At 45.2% G+C, this 11,549-nt stretch overlaps 2 protein-coding genes across 3 annotated transcripts in view; one reads left to right on the forward strand and one right to left on the reverse strand.

The window, feature by feature from the left end:
* The window catches only part of SPACA9 (sperm acrosome associated 9), a 70,703-nt gene extending 66,098 nt beyond the window's left edge, over positions 1 to 4,605 (reverse strand). For both annotated transcript variants that reach the window (XM_078646168.1, XM_078646167.1), the window contains exon 1: positions 4,498 to 4,605. The gene's annotated coding sequence lies outside the window, so the exon portion shown is untranslated. The remainder of the gene's footprint in view (positions 1 to 4,497) is intronic.
* Positions 4,606 to 5,120: 515 nt separating this feature from the next.
* Positions 5,121 to 8,920, forward strand: CEP97 (centrosomal protein 97). The gene is made up of 2 exons (XM_078646169.1): positions 5,121 to 5,218; positions 6,064 to 8,920. The coding sequence occupies exon 2, from the start codon at positions 6,112 to 6,114 to the stop codon at positions 8,575 to 8,577; it is 2,466 nt and encodes an 821-aa protein (XP_078502295.1). The 5' UTR covers positions 5,121 to 5,218; positions 6,064 to 6,111; the 3' UTR covers positions 8,578 to 8,920.
* The last annotated feature ends 2,629 nt before the right edge of the window (positions 8,921 to 11,549 follow it).

Consider the following 11,549-nt stretch of genomic DNA (forward strand, 5'->3'; position numbering starts at 1 on the left):
TACTTTAAATATGAGTCTGGAGCATAGAGACAAGCACAGTACTTTAAATATGAGTCTGGAGCATAGAGACAAGCACAGTACTTTAAATATGAGTCTGGAGCATAGAGACAAGCATTGTACCCAAGCACAGTACCATAACAATGAGTTTGGAGCATAGAGACAAGCACGGTACCTTAAAGAGGAGTCTGGAGCATAGAGACAGGCACAGTACCTTAAAGAGGAGTCTGGAGCAGAGACAAGCACAGTACCTTAAAGAGGAGTCTGGAGCATAGAGACAGGCACAGTACCTTAAAGAGGAGTCTGGAGCATAGAGACAGGGACAGTACTTTAAAGAGGAGTCTGGAGCATAGAGACAGGGACAGTACTTTAAAGACTAATATGGGGCATACCGACAAGCACAGAACATTAAAGATTAGTCTGGAGCAGAGAAACAAGCACAGAACCTGAAAGACGAGTCTAGAGCATAGAAACAAGCACAGAACCTTAGAGTTGAGTCTGGAACATAGAGACACGCACAGCACCTTAAAGATAAATCTGCAGCATAGAGACAAACACAATATCTTAAAGATAAGTCAGCATACAGACAAGAACAGAACCTTACAGACGAGCCTGGAGCATCGAGACAAAAATCAAGCACAGAACCTTAAAGACGAGCCTGGAGCATACAGACAAGCACAGAACCTTAAAGACAAGTCTGGAGCATACAGATATGCACAGAACCTTAAAATGAGTCTAGAGCATACAGACAAACACATAACCTTAAAGACGACCCTAGAGCAAACTGATAAGCACAGTACCTTAAAGACGAGTCTGGAGCATAGAGACAAGCACAGTACCTTAAAGACGAGTCTGGAGCATAAAGACAGACACAGTATCTTAAAAAGAAACCTGGAGCACACTGACAAACACTGAATCTTAAAAGGCAAGTTCTGGAGCATACAGGCAAGCTCGGAATCTTAAAGGCAAGCCGCATACCGACAAGCACAGAACCTTAAAGGTGGGCCTGGAGCATACACATAAGCACAGAGCCTAAAATATTAGTCTGGAGAATAAAGACAAGCACAGACGGTTTGACGTGAGCTTGGAAGGTACAGATCTCCACAGAATCACCCCAGCCAGCCTGGAAAATTGCAAGGTAGTGTGAGACAAATCAGGAAGCAGAGAGTTCTGGTGGCTTAGTGGACTAATGCCTCCACTGTAGGGGCCGGTCTTCGACTTCATGGTTACAGATTCGAATCCGGGCCGGTCCACTCAGCCTTTCATCCTTCTGAGGTCAATAAAATGAGAACAATCGAATTGAGTAAAAATAAACATCTGTTATTCAGCACCAAGATGCTTATGGGTGAACTTGTGCATTACAAATACACATGTAATATTAGGTCATTCTGGAACCATAATTAACAGTCCAGAACCCTACAGATCTGCCCATGAATGTCATGTAGCGGTCGCACCTGCGACCTCTGGCTTTCCTCTCTCAGACCCTGGCACTGCCTTTGTGACCCCTGGACTCAAAGGTGGCCAAATCATTTCCAGGAACATAGGGACAGCACATGCTTATGGACTTCGGCTGGGGCTTCACTTTCCTTGTTTTCAGCCACTTTTTTATTACTCTAATAGTGAGTAATATCATATGATTCACTATAAGTGAAATAAAATATGAATTACCATTAGCTGGAATATGAGCCTCGCTGACAGCCGAGGTAAGTAAAAATGGTTTTAAATATATGTTGGGTGCATGCTTGCGGGTTACAGTGAGTTTATGTAAGAGTGTGCATATGAGTGAATGTGTAAGCTGTGTGTAAATGCAAAAGTCAAATGGCGTGTGATGTCACTTCCGCTACCCCTAGCATTTTAGTGAATTGACGTCCATGGGTCAGGCAAAAACAATAGATGTCAGTTCTGACCCCCTTCCCCCAAATCCTACATTATCCTTGAACTGGTAGACCTGTTCTTAGTCATACGGGCCAGCCGAGAACCATACAGGACATGTCGGAAACATAGATACTAGCCCGGAACCAGATAACCCAGAGGCACACTAGCAGCTCAGTATGGTACCGACCACCACGAGACACAGAAGACCAACCCGGAAGCATGTAGAGTAATCTGGAACTAAACAAATGGGCCCCGGTCATTACAGACATGTTTCAAACCATAATGATCAGTCCTGGGCCACACAAAGGTTGCCACGGCCCAAAAAAAACAACCATGCTGGTGACCAAGAGTTCCACTGCAGAGCTCATCTTACACCGAATTCAACCAATCGGACAAGTGTCAGCAAAAGTTATGACTGTCACACACCCTGAACGATGCCCCTGTCCTGGGCAAACCTGCCCGGTGGCTCCTTTTTGCCCGAATCCGAAATAATGCTTTGTTTTTATGATGTGCTTGTTTCCAGCGCCTTGAAGCTTTGCAGAGCTATGACAAAGGAAACATTAAGGCTTTTCCAACCTATGGTACTCATTGAATCGTCCACTGAAGGATGAGAGGCTGAGCTGGCCGCTGGCCTTCAAATCTGTGATCTACAAGTTACATATGAATCTCTGCGGCAGCGGCATTAACCCAATAAGCTATCTCACCATTGCGGTTATTACTGCGCACAGCTTTCACATCCCAACTCCCATGTCCTACTGCGCACGACTTTCACAACCCATCTCTCTAGTCCTATCGGGGTGTATAACGGCCCCCTCGTCAGGAGACACTCGGACCCTTTTTCACCTCCATCCCAGGCCGACATTGTGGTGTGGGGCTGCTGCCCGACAATGTCACTGCAGATGTCTCGGATCCATGTCTAACACCGTCTGACTGAGGCTACGGGCTCTGCCCTCTACAATATCCTTTAGTGCTCGTAGAGTATAGAGGGTAGTCAAGCCTCTCTCTCTGCTGACCCTGCATGCGTCCTGCTAAGTCTTCCTGGGCACAGTTCGGGCAGTCTCTCAGTACATCTAGTGACATTGGATTCACCGTGGCGGGTGCATTGACCATCAGTGCATCCCCTCAGTGTATTAGGCTACCTATCTACTCGCCTCCCCTGCAGACACCCCGTGCGCTCTTGGGCAGCCTCCCCTCCTTATTCTAGGCCTCTCTCGTGGGGCAGGGCCTGCTCCAGGGCAGTCTATAGCCAGTGCTTTAAATGGACAGGTACTGCAGGGTAGTGCGTACCTGCCCTTATTTAACCACTTGGGAGCTAGTAAACAAACCTCCCCAGTGCTGCGCTGTCCATTATCCGGTGCTGAACTGGACGTCCAGCGGTCGCACGCAGCACTGGGGAGGTAGTGCCCGTGACGACCGTTGGCCGACGGCAGCACTTAAGGGGTTAAAGTTGCAAACGAGTACTCTGGATAGTGAGTACCAGCACTTCGATATTTCCATTTAAACCACCGCCCATGTGGCGCCCCATCTACCGCAGACGTGGTATGGGTTCTCCCCTGGTTCATTTACAAGGTACTCGTTGGCAGCCCCGAAAGTGCCACAAACAACATGCATGTCGTTTGACGTTCAGTGAACAACCCACCCCCACCCCCAACCTGTGGGTGTGTATACAGTGGACTCTCCTTTTCTGGTTTAATACTCTTCGTACCTGTATCCTCCTTCCTCCCATTTGACCCACGCTTCCTTCCTCTGCCTTCCCCCCCATATGATTGTTTTGCATTCTATCTGATGTATATACCTTATCTTACTGCTGTTATGTTATATTTATGTCCAATAAATGATCTTTTAAAACTTAAAAAAGAAAACTCTTCGTACCTGTATTCTCCTTCCTCCCTTTTTACCCTCCCTCCCTTACTCTGCCTTTTTCCCCTATATGAATTTGTTTGCATTCTATCTGATGAATATACCTTATCTTACTGCTGTTATATCTTACATTTATGTCCAATAAATTATCTTGTAAAACTTAAAAAAGAAAACTCTTCGTACCTGTATTCTCCTTCTTCCCTTTTTACCCTCCCTTCCTTCCTCTGCCTTTTTCCCCATATGATTTTTTTCATTCTATCTGATTTGCATACCTTATCTTACTGCTGTAATATCTTATATTTATGTCCAATAAATTATCTTTTAAAACTTAAAAAAGAAAACTCTTCGTACCTGTATTCTCCTTCCTCCCTTTTTGCCCTCCCTTCCTTCCTCTTCCCCCTATTTATACATTTGTTTGCATTCTATCTGATTTATATACCTTATCTTACTGCTGTTATATCTTACATTTATGTCCAATAAATTCTCTTTTAAAACTTAAAAAAAGATTACTCCTCGTACCTTTGGGAAGACCCTAAAGCCGAGCCTTGTACTTTTGCATTGATACAAAGGGCTCTCCCCATTCATCCCATGCTGATACTTGGTGTGCTCTTTGGCACTTGGTGTGATCTTGGGCACTCTGAGTCCCAGCACACCCTCCCCCGCCCCCTCGCTCCTCCGCCGGCCCTGGGCGGCAGCCCCACGCTCTCCTCGCCCTGCTGATAGTGTCTGCTCCTGCCCGCACACCCTCACACACCCCCACCCTACCTCGGCTCGTGCCCTCCGGGCTATCCTCAGCTCTTCCCCTCCACGAGTCTGCAGCACACTGCCTGGGCGGGGCCGGCCCGGCCCGCGGCTGTTGACAGCCGTTGCCTGGTAACCTTGTGACGTCAAAACTATGCGTCGAAGACCTGAGCCGCAGCGGGATAAATTGGCTCGATTTTTGAAGGGAGACAGGAAGCCGCCTCCCTATAATAGATAAGCGAGGCGCCATCTTGGAACAGGAAGGACAGGCGCTATCTAGGAAGGAAAGAATGAGTCCTGTCACTTAAAAGCTGCCTTTCGAATCTCTTTTTTACTGCAATCTACGCCACTCCCTCTATAAAAGATACTGATACGTTACTTCTAATATAAATACAGTTTCAGTGTTACTTCATACATTAATAAATAAGTTCAGGAAGGTATTACCGTACAATTATTTTACAAGTCATATAGTACTAAATTGACTTTCTTTTAGTCCTGAGGTGAATGCAATTACTTATGTTTGCCATAATCAGGTAGTTTGGAATACAAACACCTGCGTTCATAGATGGCCGCTTCGTGTGCACCTTCGAGGATCTCTTGGAAGCAGGCCTCCTGGCTAAGCCCTTCTTCTATTTCTAACTGCAACATTCCCCTCAGACTCCTGCAGAAGCTGCCCGAGACGGATTGGGGGTGAAGCTACCTGTCTTATACCGAGCAGGAGCTGCCAAACCTTCGGCCTGGCCAGGTAAATAGCTGTTGGAGAGCAGGCGAGGCGGTCATAGTCTTGCTAAGCTGTAGAAATAAATAAATAAAAATAGAATTTAGCATTTAGAGGTCTGCCTTGAAACCCATTAATGCCATTTGTCTCAATAACATGATCCACAAATCTGCATTGCTACAAAGTGACCATCGTGTCATTTGTTTGTTCTTGAGTAGGGTGACCAGATGGATCTATTTTACCCGGGAATCACCTATCATTGTTTTTAGATGTGTTGGTCCGAATGACTCAGTAGAAATTAACCAAGACTACAACTCCCAGAATTCACTTTTAATTTGAAGCAAAAGATAGGAATGGAAAAGTGGGGTCGTGATGAGAAGGAGCCATCTGGCCACCCTTGTCCTGAGATGATTCTTACGTTTCAGACAGTAGAACGTTGCTTTCTGGGGCTTATAGCTCCTCCTTTTCCATTATAAGCGGAACTACAAAGATTTAGCACAAAAGTGCTGATGTGGATAAAAAGACAGTCCGATTGAAGGTATTTTATTTATTTGATTAACAGGTATTATTAAAAACGATGTATGAATTGTGTTCCACATGTTGAGAAGAAGCCATTTGTTTTACATTACATTCCAAGTCTTCACTGTCTAATGTACTGCGCTGAGGTTCTAACAAAATGAATATACAATTTTTGTATTATTTTCTGGCCTTCATGCTACAAACAATTATTGCTGCGGGTTGCATTGTTCTTAGGATAAAGACTAGAATAATACTTTAAAAATGTTTCCTAGAGGCTACGATGTTGCTAAGTGGGTGTTGGAGCGTTGTACTTATTTTGGCCCTAACCTTGGTCTTATTTGTGCTTAAAACAGGTTTCAACATTGGGAAATACTGAAAGTGGTGGAGTTAGCAGCAGAAGGATGGCAGGAAACAACGAGGCTGCAGTGGCAGCCTGGGAAGGCGGCAAGTGCAGTCAAGGCGAGAAACGAAAGAGTCAGGATAATGGGCAGGACTCTGCAAATAGTCCCAGAGGAGATGTTGGCGCTGTAATTGACCTCTCAGGTCAGGGACTGCAGAAACTGGGCCCATCTTTACCCTGTCCTGCAGACACACACACCCTGATTCTGGATAAGAACCAAATAATTAAGCTTGAACATCTGGAAAAGTTCAAGTACCTGAAGCAGCTTTCTGTGGCGAATAACAGACTGGTGCGGATGATGGGTGTAGCTAAACTCACCTGCCTCCGAGTGCTGAACCTCCCCCATAACAGTATCGGTTATGTGGAAGGGTTGAGAGATCTGGGACATTTAGAGTGGCTGAATCTGGCTGGAAATAACCTTAAGACGATCGATCAGATAAACAGCTGTACATCACTCCGTCATCTTGATTTGTCAGACAATAATCTCTCTCAAACAGGAGACCTTTCCAAACTGACCAATCTAAAGACATTGCTTCTCCATGGCAACAACATTACCTCACTACGCACAGCATCTGTTTGCCTACCCCACAATCTGACCATTATTTCACTGGCAGAAAATGAGATCCGCGATTTAAATGAGATTTCCTTCTTGACTTCTCTCCTGGAATTGGAACAACTGTCAATTATGAACAATCCATGTGTGATGGACACACCATCTCTACCTGGGTTTGACTATCGGCCTTACGTCGTCAGCTGGTGTCTCAGCCTTAAAGTGTTGGATGGATATGTGGTTTCTCAGAAAGAAAGTTTGAAAGCAGAATGGCTTTACAGCCAAGGTAAAGGAAGGTCCTATCGGCCCGGTCAGCATGTACATTTAGTCCAGTACCTGGCTTCCGTCTGTCCTTTGACCTCCACAGCTGGGCTGCAGACAACTGAGGATGCAAAACTCGAAAAAATATTGAATAAACAGAGGTATCACCAGCGACAGCTAATGCACCAATGCAGTAAAAAAACTAAAACTTTATTGCCTAATACAGGTAGAGATCTGACCTTTTCTTCACAATATCAAAGTATGTCCCATGGACAACATTCTACAATTGAAAATGAATCTGTTCGTTTAGAATCTTGGATTGCAACAAACGCCTCTGGTGATCGCCCGCACACTGTAAGGAATTTCATTCCAAATGGAGGCCACACTGTTAGATCTCACCCAAATGATCTCTATTTGGAAGATATCCAAACAGATGAAGACAAATTGAACTGCAGTCTTCTCTCCTCTGAGTCCACCTTTATGCCAGTCGCTTCAGGGCTATCCCCAGTTTCTCCCAGTGGAGACGATTGCATGTCTGGAATTAATAGTGAGCAACATACTAATATTCTGGATTTTGTCAAAAATCTTGAAGGTGGTGATGGAAAACAAGACTCCGCATCTAGAGATACAGTGGAGAAGAAACCTGAAGAGCAAAGACAATGTGAACTCCTCCCCATTGTAAGTCCGGCAAACTCTTTCAAAAATGATATTCCTAGATTTAGCAACTGCCCAGGCTGCTGCTTGGTGTCCGCGGAAGGCGTCCAGGTGAACACGCCTACAACTGTTGAGAAAAAATTGCAGAATATCATTTGTTCCAAAGAAAGCAGTGGCGAACTGTCAGATTGTAGGGTGGAGGATTCTTATGAACTGTCTGTGCCTATGGAGGAGGCCTCTGATTGGCTTTCACAAAGGAATAAAGCAGCCATTAAGCTGCAGGCATGTTGGAGAGGATTCCACACAAGAAATTATCACCCAAAAGCTCAGAAGGTCCGATATGAAATCCGGCTGAGCAGAATGCAAGAACACATCCTTTTTTTAAGGGCGCAAGTGTCAAAGCTACAAAAAGAAAACGAAGAAGAAAGGATCCAGAGGATGGTGCAAGAGGCAGCAGTGAAGCTGCTTTGGAGCAACGTCCAGTCTCTTCAGCATTGGCAACTTTCTGTAAATCAGCGACTTGACGGTACCAGTCAGCCAAGTGTTCGGATGACTAGTTCTTGTCCATCGCATTGGTCAGTGCATTCATCAAGTCCAAGTTCAGAGACGACTTGCAACCATGCCTGTTGTTCGGAGATCAAAGATGAACATTCGTCATCTGACATGCCAGACTCTGGCTTCCACTCAATTTTCGCAGATCAAACTGACAGTAAGGATCGAATATCTTTCAGTTCGAGAACCGTCGCAGGGAGTCGAGAATCTGGGCATTCAGACGACAATGTCAACCATTGCGACACAGCAGATCCAGACAGTCTGTTGGGAATGCAACAAAAAGACAATGGTGAGTGCCCAAGTGACAGCTCCAACAGTGACCAAGACAGTAGTCTCCTCCAACAGTATTTAAAGACAGTGGAGCAGCTGGCGGAGGGCGATGATGTAACCAGCTGCAGTGATCAGACTGAAGACAGTAGGGTCCATGCCAGTGATTTGCAGGAAATTTAGAATTTTCATTGCCTGACATGGATGGTATTGAGGAGTCTTACATATACCAAGCACTTTTGAAAGGGTGTTCACATGCCTGAGACCAGTCAGTTACGGGAAAGACAAAAGTAAGCAAAGGGAAAGTTAATTTTCCTTCCATATTTTAGTCGCTGGATTTGCTGCAGAATATTATTCCATGAGAAATTGCCACAAAATCTATTGCACAAAATGCAAAAACACAACTCAAATTATTTTTTAAAATATTACACAGTAGTTTTAGACTATGCACAATAGACTTATTATTTGTCTGGAACATTGCGTATGAAAAATAAATAAAAAATTCAAATAAATGCCAAAATAACAATTTGAAACCTATTATTTATTCTGTGCATATATAATCTGGTCAAATAGATTTTTTTGTTTAATAAAATATTTCAATGTTTTTATTAGAATGTGCCAATTTGAGTTAAGTCGTCAGAGGTTTGTCAAATACAATTGAACAATTCAGTTTTCTTTGCATTCTCTCTACACTACTTTATTCAGCTTCTGCAGGTGATTTTTCTTACCAACCTGTACATATTTCCTTGCAGGTTTTTTATGCTGTAGCTGGTTACTGAGTCTCATCTACATGCCTTCAGTCACAAGCAGCCTGACTGCACAGGCTCCTGCAACCTAAGTGTGTGCCATTGTAAACAAGCATTGGCAAGGCAAAAAGGTCTCGCCTATGCCAGAGCGATTGGCTTTACCAATGTCTTTTAGCCATGTTATACAGCAGCATGGTGGCTTATAGTAGCATAGGGTGGAATGGCATAGAGGGTTTGGAGTGGCGCAGAGTCGAGTATCCTAGTGTGGAGTGGAATAACATCAAGTGGTGTAGAGTAGAAAGAATGGTGTAGAGTGTAGTAGTACAGTTGAGGGTGTAAGTAAATATAGTGTCAATGGAGACAGCAGATAGAGCGAGTTCAACATAAATGACAAGCTGTATGCCTGTGTTAAAACTAGGAAAGCACATTGCTCATCCAGGAATAATACGGAAATGCTTATAAATGATATAGTGTGTCGCAAAGAGTTGAGGAAGAATGCATGTACTTGGTCCATGCTCCAGGGAGGCGCTAACAGAAGAAAAGAAGGAAAGCCTACTGGAGAAAAGTCCTCAAAAGATTGCAAATGAGCGTGACAATGAAAACAACCAATGGTGTACTGTGGACGGGTTGAAAGCCCACCGACTAGTAAACAGTACATCTTGCATCACAACAAATGCACTGTGTAGGCGAGACCTAAAGAAGTTGAGTCCGTTTTGCATTTGCTGCTGTCTTGCCCACGGATTTATTGTCTCTACTTCTGGGACGTTTCTTCTCCCAAAACCTGAGTCAGGCCTTGCCACTGGCATTTTTTTAAGCCTCCTACTACCAACCACTGGGTTTCTTCCTTTCCGACATGACTTTCTGGCACCATTGCACAGACGGGGACACCACTGCGAGGCGTCCACGCTATTGATCACAGTCGGGAGTTGGCACAGCATGCGCATGTTTGTTTTCTTTTGTTTTTCGTTCTCACTGACAGACACTGTGGTTTCGAAAACAAATTGTGCTGAAATCTATATGAGCATGTGTTCTTGCCAATTGACTTGTCTGCATTTGCTTGCAGGGTTTGTCTAATGCTCTAGGTTCTTCCACTTCACGTGTGTTCAGTCGTGAGCGGACTGACCCCCATAGGGTTATTAATGGCAAAGGTTGTGTAACTGTACAAAACGGTGTGTTGGTGTTTATATATGCTGCTGTTTTGTCTACAGATTTTGTCTCTGCTTCCTGGGCCTGTTGTCTAGTTGGTTCCTTTCTCCCTCCACCTGGGTGGAGCTCTCACCTTCCATCTACCCCTCAGCCTCCCGCCATCTTGGAATGGTTGCTCCTCCCACAATGATGCCACGTTATCCCTCCTTCCCGGGCCGTCCAGGTAAAGGGTTACAGAAGTTAATAACATGCTTCAGCATCTTCCCTGTTTGTCCATGGTAGAACACCGGGCTAGAATGTCTGCCCACATACTCACCTGTCCCTGCTCTTTAGCACAGCTCCTGCCCCACCCCCCTTTCTTGGTCTACTCCCTTTGTACATATTTTCACCTCTTACCAGTTCCTCTATTAGTGCCCACACATGTGGTTTGTGCAGTCATCACTACCGGGTGGAACCTGTTGACCCACAACTGTGCAGTCCCTTGACTTCCTTGCACTTGGCCAATTCTCCTGGGTGAACCCTGTAGGCCAGTGGTTCCCAAACTTTTGACTCCTGAGGACCCCCATTGAGTCACCACTGGAAGCCGGGGACCCCCAAGCAATTTGTATGAGTTAAATTTCAAATATGAAAACAGTAATTAGAAAAAAATACACACGTGTGCACACAAAACAAATACTCAAAGTATTTAGGGGCAGATTTACAATAACTGACGCATCCATGCATATCAGCTGGGATGCGCCACTTATTGTGCGCCATGCCTCCGCCACCATTGATGCGCCGCATTTACAATGCTGCGCCTCATGGGGCAAAAAAGCACAGATGCATGACGCATCTGTGCCGTAAAGGTGGCGCTTTGCTGGAGTTGCGTCGCAAGCGCGACACAGCTCCAGCAATGCTCTGAGGGGCCGAATCTTGTTAAAGCTGCGTCAATCCTCACGCCTGCTTCAAGCAGGCGCAGGGTTTTGACGCAGCATGGGCCCCAAAGTGACTTAGTGAAATCTTGTAGATTTCACTCAGCCACTTTCAGGAGGCGTTCCTGCGCCGGAACGCCTCCTTCTGGCACAGGGCTTTACAACGTGGCGCATCTCTCAGATGTGTCACGTTGTAAATACCCTGCACCATGGCGCATCTTTTGCATCGCCGCTGCATCACAAAAGTGACGCAACTGTGGCGTAAAAGAGGAGCAAGGGGCTTGTAAATCTGCCCCTAAGGATTTTGGGGCCAGATGTACGACCATTTCATTTAGCGCCTCGCAATTGGCGA

The sequence above is a fragment of the Lissotriton helveticus genome, chromosome 5_1 (assembly GCF_964261635.1).
Source record: "Lissotriton helveticus chromosome 5_1, aLisHel1.1, whole genome shotgun sequence".
NCBI lineage: Eukaryota > Metazoa > Chordata > Amphibia > Caudata > Salamandridae > Lissotriton > Lissotriton helveticus.